Here is a 20579-nt window from a genome sequence, read left to right as displayed (position 1 = left end):
TGAGTCATGAGTCAAAACAATGACAGGGACGACTGAGCGAGAGACAAGGAGAAGCTCTTAAGAAATAAGCACACAAATGAAAGGGGGGAGAAAAGAGGAGTCACTAGAAGGAAGGCAGCGGAGATAACGGAGAGAGGAAGAGAAGATAAGAGAGAATGGCAAAGCATCTCTAGACAAATATTGGAGGTTCTAGAGCTCACAAGAGAGAGAGCGAGACGTAGAGGGAAAGAGTGAGGAAGCAGCGTAGCGAGAAGTAAAGAAAACATTTGAAGAGGAGAGGGGAGAGAGGAGAGCAGAGGAGATGAGTGGGAGCTGTTAAGCACTACGTGTCGAAAATAGAAGTGAAGAACTTGCTGTCGTCGACTGAATATTAAGCAGAAGCAGAGGGGCTTTTGTAGGCTTAGATAATATGTTATGAATGGCTATATTTAAGAGAGCGCGTAGATCGAATCCAATCACTCCTTCCGCTTAAATAACACAACGGAAGTGATAACAATAGCCTCAAACTATCGGTCCGCCTGCTGCTTTATTGACCACCTGATCCGCTCCATTCAAACGTGTTTAAACGTGCAGGTGATGATGGAGACTCAGCCTTGCACGTACATTCGCACAGAGTGTTGTCGTCCCTGCCTTGGAGGACGAAGAAGCAGCTGTCATTGAAGGCAATGATTCACTCCCTTCAACACTCACAGACACACACTGTCTCTCTACCCCTCAATGCAATATTAATACAGCCCTGCTGCGGCCCACACTTCTGTGAAAACATCCCATAATGCATGCAGTTCTGTTACGCACTCTCCAGCTGGCTTTCTTGCCAAATATGAACATGCACTGGCTGAATCCTGACTGTTTGCCGTGGCGGGGGGTACTCTTATTCCTTCACAGTGACTAGTGTTAAACTGAGATGGATCGCTGAAGGCTCCTACAGCTGCAAGCTGCTTACAGCCTGTATTTTGTGCTGAGATGTTGAATATCTTCCTTTTTTTTTTTTTTTTTTACAATACTTATGCCAAGAAATACTACAAATATCTGTTATGCTGTATTCCAGCAAGATTTTTGTTGTTGTTGCTGTGGCATGATCGTAGCAGTTCCGCAGGAGTGTGTCAGTTTTGGCAGGAGAAAACCAAAAGAAGCTGTAAGATAATAGTGCTGCATGTATTACTAATGTTACTACTAATAATTAAACACATTCACCTGGTGTATTTATCAGCATGATATGCCATGACACAATCTCTTTTGATGTAAGATCAACACTGTGGCTGCAGCATTTAAGAGTCAGCGGGGCTTTTAAGCCTGAAACACACCGGGCCAACATTGGCCACCTGAAGCGTTTGGAGGGACTTGGACAAATTCGGGAACAAATCTGTTCGGTGTGTTCAGCTGCATTGGAAGCTTTTGGGACTTGCGAAGTCTTAGAGTGCTGGCTGTTGGCCATCTGAGCCATTCGATACTCTGATTGGTTGTGTGCTAGCTGTATGACCATTCTGATTGGCGGTGTGCCAGCGAATCAGCACCATTGTGGGAGGGGCAGAATTCTGTGTGCGCCGTTGAACACTATGGCGTGTGCTTTGTTTTTCTATGCACTCCGTTCCATCACTTCCTGTTTTCATGTTTTGGATTACTGGCACAAGACTACCACCACCTGATCTCAAGGAGACTTATTGCGTGTGTGTTCATTTTGGTACAAAGTGTTCAAACCTAGCTGTTGATGAAAGTGAAAGCTTAATGCAATATAAAAATACATCATATGTTTGACTCCTGCCTTTTAAAGGGGAAATGTGTAAAATCTGGCCAACATTTGTATTGAAACATTAAAAAGATAAATTGATATTAACGACAGGTTGTGAAGAACCATTGCTATCAATGTTACGTTGAAGACAACTTTTTGTTGTGTTACACACCTGTTCATTCCTTTGTCCGAATATTAGCCAATTATTGGCGTGCATTCATTCTGAAGAGTTTCATTTATGGTCTTTACAAAGGCCAAACAGGTCACTGCTAAAATACCATAGCATAGCAGGGCTAGAGATTAAGGCCATCGGTTGCCCAGCCAGGGATGATAAAAACCATGTTCCGGGCAAACTCCAGTTAGCCAAGAGATCCTTGGCTAAATGAGCTATGTGCTAATGACACCTAGTCACCTTTAAAAACAAAAGCTTAGCACACTGGACCTTTCCAGTCCTGATATCAATATGTGAGGATAACTGATGCTAATACCGATTATATATAACATGTGTTGTTAAATAAATAAATGAAACACCAAATGAAAGTCTGAATATTGAGAAGTAAACATAATTAAGTCATTTAAGATTAGAATAATGTAGTCATTACACTTCATCAAGGAAGGAGTCGAATATGCTGTACATACAATGTGGCTGATGAAATAATAACTGCTGCATTTACTGCTCTGCAGGTTCTTCTTACCTACAGCATGTGGCAGCAGGTACATTTTCCTCATTGCTTACACATACACATCATAATTTTGTCAAATTATGCACTATGATTATAATAACATCATTAACAATTACATTATAACACAGTGCCTATTACAAAATGACATGTGTTGTGGGCCAAATATCGTCATATTATTGTTCTGCGAGTTAGCCTGTGGTTCTTTGTCCTACTACATATGTGATCAATTCAGCTGCAGCGCATCCATCAGAGGGAGAAGTCCCTGATTCGGCAATATCAGATCATTTATACAACAGCATGTATAAGCCGAACGAATAGATTGCCTGTAACAGTGATGAAAAGCTTACATCTCCAAACTGCATTATTTATTTATGTAAATGTTCTTTTTAATCTAGATATGGTCTCAAAATCTCTGGCAACAGAGGTAGATAATTCCATAATTTTCTAATGCAACTAGTTTTCATGGATTTGTAATCCATCTATCATCATCTCCTCTCTCTTCCTGTGTCCATGCTGTGTGGGGAACAGCTGGGAATGATGTAATTTCATCACATAATGTAGTGTCTGACTTCTCTCTTCCTCATGGCTTTCTTTTTGTCTCCCTCTCCCTCCTTTTATTGTCTTTCAAGTTACACACACACACACACACACACACACACACACACACAGGCACACAGTGGAGACGAGCTCCTGTCCAGTAAGCTGTCATACCTAATCCCCCCACACTGTTGTCGAGCGGGATCAGTTGTCACCGCGACCGTTGCCAGCATCACACCGTAGATGTTATTGTGGTAGTTTTGGATGATGACATCACTGATGCACACTGGAGGATTAACCCTGGTCTGCACGGAGATAAAACGCTTGCATACACGTGTTTAAGTACTCACACATAGACACATGCGCGTGCACTCGCACTGTTTTCTCTGCACCTTCGCTCACACTGGAACCCAGGCATTTGAGGATAGAGGATTACCCAGAAGTTACATTCAGCAGGCATTTTTAGCACACACAGCTGAATGAGGTTCTTATTGGGATTAACTAATGGCATTTTAAGAGAGACTTGGATGTACAGTACACACAGCAGCTGCTTTCTACATGTGTGACTTGATGCTTTTAATCATATAGAAGAGGAAGCAGAATCAAACACACAGGAAAAGGCAGATAACAGCATTAGCATCAAGAAAGTGGTCTTGAACACTTCCTCAAGGTGTTGCAGGTTTTAATTACAGATGTTTGTTTCCATTATAGAGTTTGCGTTCCTGCGCTCGTGCCAGAGTGCCTCTTGGCTGCTTTCAAATAACTTCCTCTTGTGGCTCTTTGCCTCATCACTTCCATCAAGACAATAATTTGACTGTAGTTGTTATAAAAAAAATAATAGTAATCAAAATCAGAATCCCAATCATTGTAAATGCCTGGATTAGTGTTTTTTGATCTTCACTCTGATCTTTTAATTTGATTTCCTGTCTCTTTTAATTATGAAAGAATAAATCGGTATGAATTTTCTCTCAACATAAAGCATTCAGCATGATATGGATGTTTGGAGTGTTGCATGCATGCAGAGCTGTAATAGCACAGTACAGTGGCATCTTTTGGACTGTTCGTCTAGCAAAACAAGTGATTAGAATACGTCACCTTGGGCTCCAGTTATTGGCTGGATGATTTTCAGGGTCATTTTGAACATTTCTCTGGTTATTGGTATCAGTATTTCAGGCTCACATGCAGCATTATCTCCCTGCCCGTAGTCTAGGGCTGGGCCTAAATAATCAACGATGTGGGTATTTGTTGTAGGGTAGGTGTGCAGAGAGAGAGAGAGAGAGAGAGAGAGATTTTTATTTATTTATTTATTTTTGTTCTTGCTCAATAAATCAATAAAGGCGAGCTGCGGATCGTGCGCGCCAATGAGGACAGGGTTTCCCATACGTTCATTTATTAGTCATCTATTTACAGAAGCTGTGCTGGCTCTCTCACACATACACATGGTATAGTGTTTCCTACACATAGACTTTACGTGGGTGGGCCGCCCAGGTATATTAATGGCAGCTAAAGTATATTTGGTGAACCATTGTAAAAATGATCTTTATAAGTTTGACAGAACATGGCCATCCTTGATTGATTGACTATTGGTGGTAGTAGTTGATAGTAGTAGCATTCCTACATATATGCATTGGCACTGTGACTGCGTTTTTTGGACGCCACCTACATCCACCTTTAATAGCAACATCATTCAGGGTTTTAAGAGACATTTTTCACAGATATGATCAGTATACAGTGAGTTGCCATGTTGCTGCAGCTACACATGTTTAGATGAGATCTATCTGATATAACCAAATCCTGGTGGATGAAAATGCATCGTGGGTAGCAGTGATTCAGTTGCAGCGCCTTTGGTCCAACTGTACCAGTGAAGCAGAGAGTGTCCTTACTGAGCGTCATGACCGCAAAAGACGAGGAAACTGTAGGGAATTGAATCTCACATTAATCCTCAGTGTTCTTGCCTCTACTTCACACTAAACACTCCCCACTGAGCTGTGTGTGTGTGTGTGTGTGTGTGTGGTGCTGTGGTTGACAATCGACATGATTGCAACACACATGTCAAACATCAGCACCAGAAGCTTTTATGTTGCAGCATGTCATGCCAGAAAAGACTTCAGAGCAGCTAAGATTGAAGAGGGTTTTGACACAGAGGTTTGGAGAAATCCTTTTTTATGAAGACTAACTGTCGGATTTACCCATTTATTTCCATTTTCACCCTCACTCCCTCCCTCCCTCCTTTTCTCTTGTTCACTACAAAGTGTGTATCAGCCTTTGGTGCTGCTTTAAAACAATGGGGCTTGCAGTCGAGGGAGAGGATTAGTTTAAGCAATATTTAAATGAACAAACATTTCTAACAGTGGATTAGAGAACCACTTTTGGCTTGAGGAAATTGTTTGTGGGTTTTATTCCATCATAATCAAACTCTTCATATCCGATTGGTCTTGTTCACAGGTGGAATGCACGTCCAATTAACAAAAACAGCACACTGAAGAAGTAAAACCTTGCAGTGGGCAAATGTGAAGCTGTACACAACATGTGTATGAATAGTGCACGCAAGAGAGATCAACGTCTGTGTTGGTTTTTCAAAATTGAGCAACATCCCAGATGATTTGTGAACTGTTTGGTGTGTGCGTCCATGCTGGAGGTAGATAACAGCACAGTTATATAATCTCAAACCTGTGGCCACTTACACAGATCAATCCCATGTCTTTCTTTCTCAATTCTCCTTTTTTTTCTCTAGCCTTTGAGCTGTCTATGAAGGTCAGATATTAAGAAGAAACACATTGACTGATGTGTTCTATCATCTCATTTCATCCTGCGCTGGACAAATTCACAAATCTTTGTGTAAGAGATGGCACAATGATAGCTGTAATTCTGTTTTAGCCAGGACGATGCAAGGAGAAGCAACAGGGAGGGACTGTGCAGAGGCGGCTGATCAGTCAATATCTCCATCGAGAGGGCATCATCCCTGAGGGCAAAACAGAGAGAAGTGGTCCTGTAGCTCCTACAGCTGCCCTACATTTCTAGACTGCTTGGCTTTAGAAACTGATGAATGAATAGCTGTAAGGGATCAATAGATGGAAGGATAGATAGATGGATGCATGGGGAAATAAATTAAAGACCTAATAGGTTGTGATGGGGAAGAGCACAGCAGGTTGGACAGGGAAATTATGCAGGGGAGAGCAAGGAGATGAAACATGTTTGGATAAAACATCGCAAATGTTTCAAAAAAGGTTAAATGGAGATGCCGAGGCAGAGCGCTGGAGGGCCTAAAGGCGAGGATTGTGGAGGGATTTAGTGCGAACACAGGATAAGAAGGAAAAAGAACTGGAGATCGAAATGATTAGATTGTCTTTTCATCAGAGCTCAGCGCGCCACGACCACTTTCGAAAGGGAGCGCATTTGCACAGGGCGGGTTTTTTTTTTTTCATTTGACAGTTTTCAATTTCTGCGCAACAAGAAAGGCGAACAAGCAGACGTTCATCCGTGCTTTATCACAAGGTCATCTTCGTGGGCTGAGGCCGCTGAGTTTTTTCTTTGTGAAAAATCAAAGCGATGCACGCAGGAATAGATAAGACAGATTCCATTTTGACTTTCAGCAACAGCGAGGCTGATTGGATTTTACACAAAAAACAACTTGGCATCACAAAAAAAAAAAACAAAAAACTTCCATCGTTGCAACTGCATACCATGACTGTACACAAACACCCAGTCTAACCCGAGGGTGACTTATAAGGCCTGGTATGCCTTCAAGGACCTCCAGCCTCTTGTAATGTAACATAACACAGCTTGCGAGCTAGACCTACACACAGGAAATGAGAGATTCCAGGGCTTTATTATTTTCTTCCCCCTTGCCCCCAAAATGAGCTAAAGAGGTTAGAAAAACACACCGTTACCAGGCGGAACAATACGTCAAGAATTAATGTTTCCTAGGTTGGTGGGACACTCAATAAAAGAGTGATGATTGGCTAAGGGAGGAGATGTCGGGACCGGCTCAACATTGATCAACTGATTGATTGATGGTTGCAGGAGAAAGCTCTGCTCCCCTGCTTCGATTGACAGAATGGTTCATCATTGATGTCCAGTCCTGTAACTTGGTTGTTCATTCAAAGCTGCTGTAATTTTGGCCTTTTTTTTTTTTTTACCAGTGGACAATGAAAGGCGATCCATCTTCGGCTTCTCAGCAGTGGATAGTAGAGGCATTGTTATGTGGAGCGGCTTCTGTCATGTCAGGGTATTGTGAGGAAAGAGAAAACAAGAATGGAGAAAATCAGAGATGTTAGTGCAAGTGGAGTACAAAAGAGGGAAAGGGAAGAGAGGTTGAGGAGCATAGGAGCATATGGTGTCCTTGCAGGTTTATTTTTAGGTTGCTACTCCTACTGTGTGATGAGGAGGAAGCAGTGGACTATCTTTTCCACCCTGTTTCTCTCTTTCTCTTTTGTTCCCTATCTTCTCATCTCTTGCACCCGCTCTCTCCATTAAGTTCAGCAGGTTTTTTTGGCATGATGCTTGATGGATTCCCGAAGCACTGTTACAGTTAAAATAATAATGACTACAAACGAAACTGGCTAAAACAATGAAACATACTTGATTCGCATATGTAGATGACTGTCGATCTAAAAAAAAGATATATAAAAGATTAAAAGACAGAAATTAAGAACACAAGCATTTATTTTCTGCTTGCTTGTCATTTTTTGTGGCATTTAGTAACATATTAACCATATGAATAACCAGAGGAAAATTTTAAATTGCATTGTCTCCAAATGAAAGAATGTTTCAGTCAATGGAGTTTATCTTCTGTCTGATTTTTGCCATTCAGTTTCTTATCAGCTATTTCGGTCAGTTAGTCTGCTGCTGCATGTTACGCTTGTTATGTTTGGATTTGTTGTTCCATTCCTGCGCATGATGTATTCTTATTTTCTTTGTAATTTGGTCTAATGTTTAACTCAAAAGAGAACTCTTTTCTTCGCTCCTAGCAGGATAGGGCTTGATCATTTTAAGGGGTATAATCACTACTTTTGATGTGACTGCAGATCTATTAAAATTTTAAGGATATTGAGCTCCTGCCATGCGAGTGAAGTGGGAGTTTTGCTCTGGGCTCTAGAACTACGTTTGCAGAAGTCTGCAGAGATGCAATTTTGAATTTTTGTCCCAATAACTTTGTTGGAGAGACTGAAGCCCCATTCTCAGCCCTGTATACCCAGTGCATTACATTCTTTGTTTGAGTAGGATTGGCTATTGTAGGCAGTTCCCAGTTAAGTCTGTACACAGTTTATTTTCAACATTGTGTAGGTCTCTGAAATGTGAAGTATGGCACTGGACAAAGCTTTGAAAGACAGATTTTTTTCCACAAAAGTAGTAATAGTGTGTGACCCATTAACTATTATAAGTCTAATTCTGATCTGAGTCTGAATCTGAATTGAATGTTCATTGGTACATGAAAACAACAAGAAAACAAAAACATAAAGGTTTTCAAATGTATCTGTTTTTTTTTTTTTTTTTTATATGATTCCCAACCAAATTGACAAAATAAATGTTCGCCAACTCCTTTTTCTAAAATGTTCTTAAATGTTTTCAGAATTTCTTGATGTTGGAAAACTGCATGGTTTGGCTTAAAATTTACGTGGAGATGGTCACTATTAGTAATATAGTAATTACAGGGTACAGGCCCCACCGAGCGCTTCTTCAGTGATAAAGAAGTGTCACCTGCATAGAGGAGGATTTGCCGGTAATTGTTTCCATAATGGCACAAGCCAGAATTGATTAAAATATTAACAAAGATAAAACACTGATATCTAATCTTGAAGTCTCATCTCCAAGCTCTTGATCAATTCGAGGATAACACAAAGTTAAGTAATTCTTCATTCTTTCAAGGTTATTTAGCTTCTCAGAATACCTCCCTACCCTGCACAAAGATCGTCAATCTCTCCTATGTCCTCTGTCCCTATCTTTGTCCCTTTATCTCCCCTACTCTGCCGCTGCCTCTCTTTATATCTCAAAGAAAATAAATGGGGAGAATCAGATGCTTTTTTTCCCCTACCACAGGAGCAGGAGCTTTATCTTTTACTGGAAGCATTTGTATGTGTGAGTCCTGAGGTCTTCCAGCATGGCTACATTTGGGCAGGCAGTAAGAACAGTATTGATGGTTGAGTTACTGTAAGTAGTGTTCGTGGGAGGACACAAGCGGTATAACAAACACATGCACATATACACGTACACATACACACACACACACACACACACACACACACACACATAAACGCACACGCAAACACACACACACACACAGAGATTTTGAGGACGCTGGAAAAACTCACTACCTTGTAGGCAGTTTGTCTGAAGGATGCAGTTGGACAGTCGACATTACATGATGTAACATCATGATACGGTAGAGTGCAATTCAATAAATCAGCACAGGATGCTACATGATCCAGTCAGGGAACATGATGTGTAAACGTGATGGAATACTATACCGCGATACATAGACATACTGTATTTAACACAACATGGAGCGTATTGTAGGCTATTTGTATGAGATGCGGCTATACATAGAGCTCAGTATTTAGGGGCAAATAGAGTTTCTGTCCTTGCTGTGGGCTTCGCCTGTCAGGCAGCATATAGGCTATCCTAACCTGTGATTGGTGAACAGTACTCACAGGGATGGAATAGTATTTACAGATGGGGAAATACAAGATTATGATGCAAATACAAGATTATCTATCAATGAAACTGCATGTGATTTTCATTAAATGAGGTCCCAGAGATCCCAAATTGATTTGTGGACTACTACAATCTATGTCTGTTACATACTATCTAACTATGAATACCATCTTTGAGAAAGACAAGCCATTCAAATCATTCCTTGCACACCTTCCCAAAGAAAACGAAAGCAAGAGAAAGAAAACAGAGATATCACCATGCGTTCCTGCCCACCAGGCTGCCACTAGAAATAGACGACCGCCTACTGACAGCAGCATCAACTTCCACGTGGGCGGCAGCACTCTCTTCCGCCCCCACACATGAATACACACACGCACACACACTTAGAAGAACACAAATCGTGCACCCGGGGAGACTTGCCCTCCCACTATGCAGTCAGATGCTCTCATAACCTCGTACCCATGATCCTAAGCAAACAAAAAGTGTAAACAGCCCTGCCTAGGGTACGTCGCCCTCTGAGAACACACACAAAATATCACAGTTCAGGGAGCATCACTTGGCTTTAGTGATGTGTAATATCTGGCCGTTTTCGTATTGTAAAGATGAAGTGGCCATGTTATCAGCAGGATTACACATTTCTAAAGGAAGAATTTTAGAATCTTCAAGGATGCCTTGGCACAAAAGTGACCAACTGAAAAGCCTCGATAAAACAATACCTCACACTTTGTTACTATTTGGAACATTAAAGGAAAATGTGTTTCTTACAAACCCAGACTGTCACTCGGAAACTGCTTACATAAAGTCCTCAGGCTAGAAACTCTGACACATCAACAAAGGCAGCATTAGTCTGTAAATATCAGATTTGTAGTTCTGCACTCCGTAGAAAAGTCTCACATAATAATGCTCCTGTTGATCCAGTCATAAAAGCGAAAAGGATTTCGGCAACAAAAGCAGGGAACTTTTTCTTTTACTTCACAGAAAGGTAGACAAAAGAGAAAGAAAAAGGCTGCTTTCTGAGGCCTGAAAGGATTTGAAGTGTCAGCGGAGGTGCAAACATTGAAAGGGGAACTATGAGTATAAGAGATGAATGCTGATGAATTAAAGATCAATTGATGTAGAACAACTGAAAGCTGCTGAACAGTCACCTGAAAGGTAAGAGATGAAAGGAGTTGAAGAGTAAAAGAAGGAAGCAGTTGAAATGTCAGTTGCCATCCGAGTGGTGAAAGTAGTTCAAATTCCCGCTGAAGTAGAAGAGCTGAAAACAGTGAAACATTGAAACTTGAACTTCTTTCAGCACTTCAGATTGAACTGCTATTTTTACTGTGACTGCCACTTAAACTCTCCTTTTTTGATTAATTAATGGGGGAAATGGCAGCTGTGGAAAAAAAAGCTGTGAACCTTTTCTTTTTTTCACAGGAGGATAGATAAAATGACAGAGGACTCACCCTTTAAAGCTGTTGTTTTATTGGTCGGCCTGGTGGGTCATCACTTGTTTCCTGGGCTAACCAGAGAATCTTAATGACCTAGAGAGGGTCAAAAGTGAGCTTATGCACACACACTTGAAGGCCAGATCTGTATTATATTTTCAAGTATTATAGGTTGTGTAGCTTCATACCCAGTACCTCTCTGTCTGGTTCACTGGTAGAATCTCAGTTAAGAAAGCTTTTTTTGTGGTGAAGCAGCGTCTGCAGTGTCCACAGACACAGCTGCAGGAGTGTGTGCAAGCTTGTGAAATGCACATGCACACACCACTGCTTGGGAATGCATTATTAATGATTAATGATCACAGTGAAAATGTCCACACATCCCTGTCTAGCTCACAGGTGCTGCACAGAGATAAACATGACAAGAATAAAGGATGTCCTATGCTTGGCAGCATTTTTTTTTTCCTCCTTTCTGCTGGTTTATTTACCTCGAGTCCGCAGGAACGGCCAATATTTGGATCCCTGGCAACGTTCCACACACAGTATTTCAGTCTGTAGCGGTCTCTGTAAATAGATAATTACGCCAGTGTACATATGTTGCTCCCATCAGCAAGGGTTTTGTTCTCTGACAAGCTTGTGAGAATTAAGTGTAATAGATTCAACAGCACAAGTGTTGCTCAACCAATGTCAACAGCCGAGAGCGAGGGGAACAGAGAGAGAGGGGGTAGATGAAGAGTGAAGGGATGGAGGATGAGGGGAGGGAGGAGAGCAAGTGGAACAACAGACTGTTCTCTATAGGATAGTGTAGCTCACTGCATACTGGATAGTGTGTGGTACTGATACCAGCACTGCCAGGGTTAGGATTTAGATTAATACCATGGGGTCATCATGCTAACGGCTGGTTCATCATATCTTGAACTGGTCATAAGGGTATTTTTTTCAAACATCAAATATGTTCCTGAAAGAAAAAGTGTTTGGTGTTTTATCACATTAGATGGTGTTTTCCAGCCTTATTTGTAGTCAAAACTGGACTCACATGAGAACTTCTCAAAACAGAAGATCATCAAAGTCCCGTCTATAAATGTAATTAAATGCTTAACATCTTATATTATTAAGCACGAAGGACTGTTTTATGTCTTTGATCCAATATTATTGATAGAAGCCAATTGTATAGCACCAGAAAACATTATAAATTGCATTTAAAGCAATAATATTTAAAGGATGAAATAAAACATTCTATGGCATTCAAATGGAAAATGAACTGAGCAATGACAAAGGCTGATGCTTAATTAAATACACTTAGCTGCTGTTATGGCATAAGCAAACTCTGGATAGACATTGCTGCATACCAGACATCAACAGTGTGTTGACTGTGACTTTATTGGACTTGCACCACTGTCACACTGTTGTTTTATCATCTTCCTAATTAATATTCTTGTGGCTTCAGTGACCACAAGAATGTTGAGAAACTTTATAGCCTCAGTTCTGTGATAAACTGCATGACCATATATTGGTGGGGTGCCACATCAAATCCTGATGGACAGTTACATTATCTACCAAAAATGTTGTAATCAGTAATTGTGAATGCAACAAACCAGAATGGAATGGCATTTTCATTCCAACTTGGATATGGAAATTCCTGGGATTTTGCATCTGAAAAAAACCTTGGTGTTTATGCATTTGCCATTGTAAGGTGGTACAGTGTGTAACTGTTTTGTCCTGTGAGGGCGTGTTGGAGTGCGTGTGAAGCGAGCAGAATGCAGCCATTGTACTTTGGCTGCATTCTTCACAATGGTCACTCTGTCAAGTCAGGCACACAGCTTTGGTTTGACAGCCAGCAGAGCTGTGTGAGCCCAGGGCCCTCTGAGCCAGGCACTGAACCACTGGGCTGAGATCCTCTGGCAGCTTGTCAGTACAGCGCAGCACTCCTGGACGGCCAGTGCTCTCATTGAGGCAAACTCTGTTTCACCATCTCTGCTGTCTCTCTGGACTCTCTGCTTTTCCTCTCACCTCACATATCTCCAGCTTCCTTCAGGGTCAAGGTTGTTCTGATTTCTGATGACGTAGAGAAAGAACACCAAGTGTCAGTGTTGTGAACTTCCTCGGCAAGTGGATAAAAGCTAATTTCCTTCCTTTTCTTTCTCTTTCTGCGTTGTAGAGCTCTCTGTCAGTGTCAGGGACAGTAAAATATTTAACAGCATTATCACCAGTTTATCTCTCATTTTGTCTTTTGAAAGCCAATGCCAACTTTTAAATTAAAGATTTTTATTGACTCTGCACTAAATATGATTTAAATTTGTCTTCCCTGTACCATGCCGACTTATGAACTTCGCTTGCAGATGCTACAGGGTACACAGAAAGATTGAGAAATAATTAAGAGATTATGATTAAAAACAAAAAGATATCCCCATGCTCTACATATTATCTGTATATGACCTAAACTTACCTTCGCGTTTCGATCGAGAGGGCATGAAAACTGGGTAACAAGTTAGCAGAGGCTGAGCAGTTAGCTAACATAAATGGATGATTGAAAGAGTTAGCTGAAAGCTTTTGTTGAACAGTTAAAATAGCTAAAAGGAATGGGTAAACACTTGAAAAGGTTTGCTAAAAGTCATCGGCGAATAATTGGCTTAAACAATTGAAAGAGTTAGCTAAAATTATTAGATAAACAGTTGAAATAGTTAACACAAAGTCATGGATGAACAATTGAACTAGACTAGCCTAATTAGCTGAAAGTAATGAGTAAACATTAGAAACAGTTAGCTAAATGTGTCAGACTGACTAAGCTTATTTATATAAACAATTAAAATAGCTTGTTAGCTGAAAGTAGCCTAATGTGTTAAAGGTTGTGACATTCATCATCTGCCACTTAAAGTGATACAGTAGTGTAGTAATGTACAGTACATCAGTAGTGTGAAATATCATTAAGTTTTATATCTGTATAAATTAACACATTTGGAACGTGATACATGAGGAATCAGAGCTCGAACACGGCTGTGGGAAAACATCAGACTAAACAGGTTAGGAACCGCAGCCGTACTGCCCAAAAAGGTGTCAAATGCATTTTAAGGAATGTTCCTGAAAATGCGTTTAACCCCAGTTTGCATTTACTTTACCATGCAGCACTGTTTCGGTACATTTTTCCGAGACCATTCAGGAAAGTGCAGCGTCAGCCACTCAGGGAGTTTTTTGAGCTGAACAATGGGAAACATTTGAGGTCCTTGGGGACAAAGAGAGCGCTTATGCTCGCTTAGATTCGGACGGCATAACAACAGCATCAAGATAACTGCAGAAACAGTCGCAGCTGTGTTTTCTAAAGAAAGGGCGGAGGAGTACGAATTGTCTGCTGGGCATCCTCGTTGGCACAATTGGAGCAGTGAGGGTTGTCAGAGCTTTGTTTGGGGGCTTGCTCTAGTCCAAGATGTGGATATGGCGTTAACGTAGCAAGAGGTTGTTGTGTTTTCAAAAGCCTTCCTGACTGGCAAGAAAAAAAATTGGTCCCTCGACAGCGCTGGTAATTTGTCAAACGCAACCACGGGGGTTGTAATGAACATCTGAAAGCTCAGGGAAAAACTTGCAGAAGAATAGGGAAACCAGCAAGTGGATAGCCAAGCCTGTTGCTGACGTCAGATGTCACGTGTTGGGCAAACCCCAGACGCTTAGTTAAACAGTAAGGAAGCGGAGAGGGTTACAGGCCCCTGGAGACCTGCGCTGACAACCTGAGCTATTACTGCAATTGAACAGTGCTGTCCAGGGCCCCGTATCTGATTTGTGGGCCAGAGTGTGTTTATCTCTGTGTGTTTATGTCTGAAATCCGGTATTCCCATGTCACGTGTCCCCCCAGCCAGCAGATGGGCTGCTGGGGCAGTGGCATGTGCAGGGAGCCGGTAAATTATGGAGAAAGAGCCCAGGTAGAGGTCTCTGGTTTCTAATCACAACCCCTGTTTACTTTACTGCAACCCTGTGGGGAAAGACAGAGAGAGGTATGTCTCATCATAAATCTCCAGTGACTCTCCTCCTCCACCTCTTCCACTCTATCTTTCCTCCTTTATTTTTCAGTTGTTTTTTTTTTCTTTCTCGGCTACACTATCTCATTAGCAGCAACCTTGACCTATCCTTAGGAGAGTGTCTGCAAGACTGCTGCTACCGCGAGCTGCCATGCTGCGATCATTGCCCGCTTCTAATGGAAATAAACATAGAATGATTAAACAATGCCAGATTTTGGAGGCTTTGTTGCTAGGGATATATCTTTTATGCATAAAATAGTCAACAGGATGAGATATTTATTTTATAATAAATTCCTGGCCAAACCAGTGGACGGAACAGATGCGAGTGATGAATCACAGTGTGGTGAAAATACAGGACTCTCTGTCTGTTCTTTTTCCCCCTCAAAACAAAAAAAATGGTGCCCTCAGTGGGTTATCACACAAGTCCTGCAGAGCTTTGTAATGTATTTCATCTGCTGGCATTGTTTTTGTCAGCTGTATCCTGCTGTTCAGGCTATGTTTTCTGCTTTATGTTTTGTGTCTGGGGCTGAGATACGGCCACTGACGGGAAGGGGTGATGGTACGAATGCCAGGGTCAAAGGTTACAGTCGTGTAATTCATCATCTCCATCTTTTTGCGATTGCTGGAACATTGGAACATCTTACAAGATAACAAATAGTCCTGAGCCTTATCGTTTTCCTCGCCTCAGATTTTCCGCTTCTCTTTATCATCCTGTGTTTTTTTTCCTCCACATTTTCTCATACAGGGATCACTCCAAACGCCCTTTCTCCTCAGTTTAGCTCACCTTGTTTATCTCTGTATTTATCCACTCTTTCGAATCTGTCTCCCACTCATCTCTTCTCCCACCTTCACATTGCTTCTTTTCTCCTCCTCGTACACTATCCCCTCACATTACCTCTTTGTCTCTTTCATCCTTCGCTCCCTGCATCATCCTCTCCCGGTCTCTCTGCACACTCTACCATCCACTGTGTGGGCTCCATATACCTTCCAGCTGATAATTAGCCAGGCAGTACAAACTGCCTCGGCTTTGTTTGTGGCCCCGGGGCCAACAGGACGTCCCTGTCTACCACAGCGTGACTTACATAAGCAACCAACACAAAGTGACAACGCTGACCTCAAATGGCCTCAGGAGGCGGGAAGACAGACTCAAGATTGAGGGATGGAACAAGACGGAGATGTATAAAGACAGTCAGTCTTTCCATTTACTCATGCAGCCGATGTGACAAGAGAATCTGGTGCATCAGGACTTGCATCGGTACAGCCCTATTGAACTTGTGCTGCATTTGTCAGTAAATAAAGAAGTTTGGTAATACTTTCACTGATACTAAAACTTGTAGTGCATATATAACACAGCTCAAGTAGAAAAGCTCAAAATGCTTACTGTTCAAACTCATCACCTTGGATCAATTCGTTATGACTGCATTGGTAGTTAACAGTTATGTAATTGAATGCATCAAAGCCTAATTGAGAAGCGTTTTAGAGCCTCCATTTACATCTACAACTCAGCCCTCAGCCGATATATTGAAATCAGTACCTTTTTTTTTTTAATTTGGCCATAATGTCTTTTCAAATGTATGTAAATCAGAATCAGTGCACTCAGCAATCATACACATTTTCTCTGCTTCTGTAACTGTCTTGACAGTCCTTTGCACCAGCTACACATCTACGAGAAAGAAGATGAAGCAAAAACCTAGAATTTGTCACGGACCACGGTCACATTCGTGTACCACAATTAATTCAACAATGATATTTCAGTGTGTTTTTTTTTTCTCTCGCTACATTGAGTTCTCCTACTCCTCTCCTTCCACTCCCATCATAGGAAATTGCCTGAAGAAGGGTCTTCAGCTGCGGATGAGCGTGACCCCATTTCCTCCGCAAGTCTTTCCTAAATCCCTGAGCCGTTTCTCTCTCTGCTTTATCTCCTTTCTCCTCTCTGCCTCTCTTTATTTGCCATAAACTCAATCTCCAGACACTTGTTCAATATTACAAGCTTGCATAAATTTTGCCTCACTTGCTGCACTTCTTCTATTTTCACAAGCCATCTACTTTCATTGGAAGAATTTGGCTGAACGGTGGAGCTATTTCAGCAAAACTCTGGATCGTACCGCTGTCTGGCTGTCCTGTTCCACCCGGTGCAGTAGAGGGCTTTACATCAGTGCTATGAAGACTCACTGACATTTATACAGTCAGATATCCTTTACAAGGTTCCAATTAAGCCATCTCTCAGTGGTAGCCTGGTCTTTAAATTCTCGAGCATTGTACTGTACCTGCAAAGAAGTGATCTGAGTCACCGTCTGTATCTGCTGATGTGTTATTCATGTGACAGATTTGCAGCAGATAAGTGCCTCACTTTAGCGGGAATCGCAATGAATAAGTGATGATGTTTTTCACTCCTGGCCAGTCTCTCTGTGTCTTAAGAAAGAGAGAGAAAGGTAAAACTGACAACATCAGAGAGGTGGCACTGGTGAGAGCATCGGAGGGTCACCCATGAAACCGAACCAAAAATATTTTCTGTTGTCGTGAAATGAGATCATGATGCCAATAGATCAGTAACATTTTTATTTATGATTGAGTGTTAAAGGCTTTGATGAAGTAATGGAATTGCATTTATTTTTAGCCAGCAGATGTCTCATTGGAATCGTGTTAGCTTCTCCCCGGTATGAATTGGATATAGCGACTTAGCCCTGATTGTAAACCCGCAAGTTTCTCAACAATATCGACAAGTTTCTTTATGGGTCAGATTCGACATCTTGGCATAAGATCAGAGAGGACTTTGAGGAGGAGTGTTTGTTGTTGTTGTTTTCATCGCGAGTGACGAAGTTGAGGAGATTGAATGGGGCACGGACGGGTGGCTTTAAATCCCAAATATCCAAATCTAATACAGTTGGGATTGGGTTCAGGCTTGGTCGTCTGCCACAGAGGGTTTCTGAGTCAAAAGGTCAACCCGGCGTAGTCATCGGCTTACCATGGCTCGAGACTAATTACAGAGCGCTGGCTTTTCTGCGCTTTGTGAGAGTAAATGTGTGTGTATGTGTGTGTGTATGTATGCATGTTTCTGTGTTATACGTCCCATCAGTGGCTGTTCGCTACATAATCCACTCATTAGATACATAAGTAGTGGATTATCTATGCTCATAGACACACATTCACACATGCTTGGATTGATATTGTTCCGAGGACCATATGTTAACAACTCTACTGTCTACTGCCTATATACTTGCCTGAAACTTCTTTTATTTTGGCTTTGCTTCTATAGTTTCTTTGACCCAAATGTTGGCTTTATTTTGAAGGAAAGCTGCTGTCACTGACAACCTGAGCAGGTGCAACTTGTGAGAGATATAAAATGCTGTAAACACAGCGCCTTGACAGACTGCTCTGTTTCCCCTCTCTTTGCGTGTTCAGGTAACGACTTGTTCCTGGTAGCAGTCCACGAGCTCGGCCACGCGCTGGGCCTTGAACACTCCAACGACCCCACGGCCATCATGGCTCCTTTCTACCAGTACATGGACACTGACAACTTTAAACTGCCCATGGACGACCTGCTGGGCATCCAGAAGATTTATGGTAAGGCTTCATTTAGGTGTTCTGCTGGACTATAAATCCAGATGAGGTCTGATTTGCATGCCAGAGTAATGGTATACCAGAAAGTCACACATCAATAGCTTTGCAAAATATTTCTTTGAGCTTGTTGACATAGTGTCTTCTTGCAGAGCTAGTGAAGATCTATCTGCCAACACATCCGGTGAACATTCAAGGGCCAATCAATCACATTAACTTTTGTAGCTATCTAGCAAGCTTGCTCAGAAACTGATAACCCATTTCACACTGGATGATAAATCCCACTAACACCCATCAACATCTGGCTTTTGGCTTCACTGGGAAAACATACAAGAGACACTCATTCTCAGGTCAAATGACAGTAGGCAGGGGTATTTATTCTTTATCATTCATGACACTGACACTGACATACCAGATTAAAATAAATAAATAAATAAAACAGGAAGACAACCTGAGCCACCGGCAATGGGAAAACTATTTCACATATTTTTTGTGTGTTGACCTGCATTTTAAATTCTTGCATACAGTTGGTAAGATTAAAGTGCAATATGTAAGAATTGCCCACTTGCCAAATTCATGCTCAAAACAGATAGGGGGCAGAATGTCACCCGACTTCTTACTGCTGCTAACTGTAGCTGCTGTAACTAGTTAGCTCAGTTAGACATACAGCTAGTGGTTTTGACTGTGAGCTCAGGAACTAGAGGAGTGTTGATGTTTACACTGCAAATACAGGACGTATGGACCAGTCTAAGGGGCTGGGGCTAGATTGTTAGCATGCTAACTTATCAGTAACATGATACAAATACATCATAATGAAAACTGCTGTTTCCTCACATCAGAAGTCAGCACTGTCCAGCCAGTTTGCTGTTGGTCAAAGGTGCAAATTTGAGTTGAACTGATTCAGCATAAAATATGTGTCCCAACACAGTATTTAACATTTATACTTTGACTCCAGCAATAAACCCTGCGACCCCTTGAAAAAGGGATAAAGCGGTCACAGACGATGACTATAATGATCATAACTAGGTCTCTCATAAGTTGGGTAGTGTCTTGTCTGTGTTATTCTAACCCAGTTTTGGCACAACTTTGATAAGTAGATAAAGCACAGATCTAAGATTAAGACCTAAATTTAAGATCGCAGGAGGCGAGAGCTTCATCATCAGAGCACCCACACATTCCTCATTGACACACATTTTGAGTTGACAGATGCTGATTGCGGTGCTTTGTCTACTCATAAAGCTGATGCAGCTCAGGGGCGGGTGTATCAGAAGTGTGAAATTCAATTTGACGGTTAGGGATTTATGTAAGCATCAGTGTAGTCTCCATTTTAACACACTCAGAGTTGAATTAGCTTTACATCGGGGTAGAACTGGCTGAGACCTCAATCTAGACGGTCTTTTGATTGTAATGAGGGCGATTTGTTTCTTACATGTACAAATTTTTACACTTATTTGATTGTTCAAGTGTCGTTTTAACCCCAGTTTGACATTCAAAGTAAGAAACAAGTCGGTGGGAAGTGACAGTATTGTCCCTTCCAGCTGTCGTGGCTGTAACCCAGTCACACTCAGCTGAGATGACTCTGGTCTGCCACATGAATTGCTGCACGCACACACACGCACACACCAACACACACATGAGCACAAAAGAGCCTGCCATCTGCTTACATAGCCAGGGCACGTACCTCTGGGAGTGACAGACCTGGGCAAGCGATCAAATCTCTCCTCATCCCTCTCGTGTTTAACTCCTCTCCGCTGCTCCTCCTCCTCCTCCCTGTTGTACCAGGAGTTGAAGGGCAGGACAAGTGATGGCAGCTCCTCTCTCAGTCTTGTTTGGCAGTTGGCCTCCTTTCCTTCGTCATGGCAACAGGGATGTGAGATGAGGCTAAACAGGGACAGAGGTAGAAGTTGCAACATGAAGGTTGAACAGGGAACAATGGGAATGACTTTCCAGACAGAGGCATATAGTGAGACATGAATGGAATTGTGGG

The 20579-nt window shown here is 41.8% G+C and overlaps 1 protein-coding gene across 3 annotated transcripts in view; it reads left to right on the top strand.

The window, feature by feature from the left end:
• LOC119008904 (matrix metalloproteinase-16-like) overlaps window positions 1-20579 on the top strand; it is a 74683-nt gene that overhangs the window by 28101 nt on the left and 26003 nt on the right. For all 3 annotated transcript variants that reach the window (XM_037079631.1, XM_037079632.1, XM_037079633.1), the window contains one exon: window positions 18437-18598. In XM_037079631.1, the coding sequence (XP_036935526.1) occupies window positions 18437-18598 (162 nt within the window). The remainder of the gene's footprint in view (window positions 1-18436; window positions 18599-20579) is intronic.

This window comes from Acanthopagrus latus, chromosome 19 (assembly GCF_904848185.1).
Source record: "Acanthopagrus latus isolate v.2019 chromosome 19, fAcaLat1.1, whole genome shotgun sequence".
Classification (NCBI taxonomy): domain Eukaryota; kingdom Metazoa; phylum Chordata; class Actinopteri; order Spariformes; family Sparidae; genus Acanthopagrus; species Acanthopagrus latus.
The sequence above is the reverse complement of the archived record's forward strand: the minus strand, read 5'-3'. Positions and strand labels throughout refer to the sequence as shown.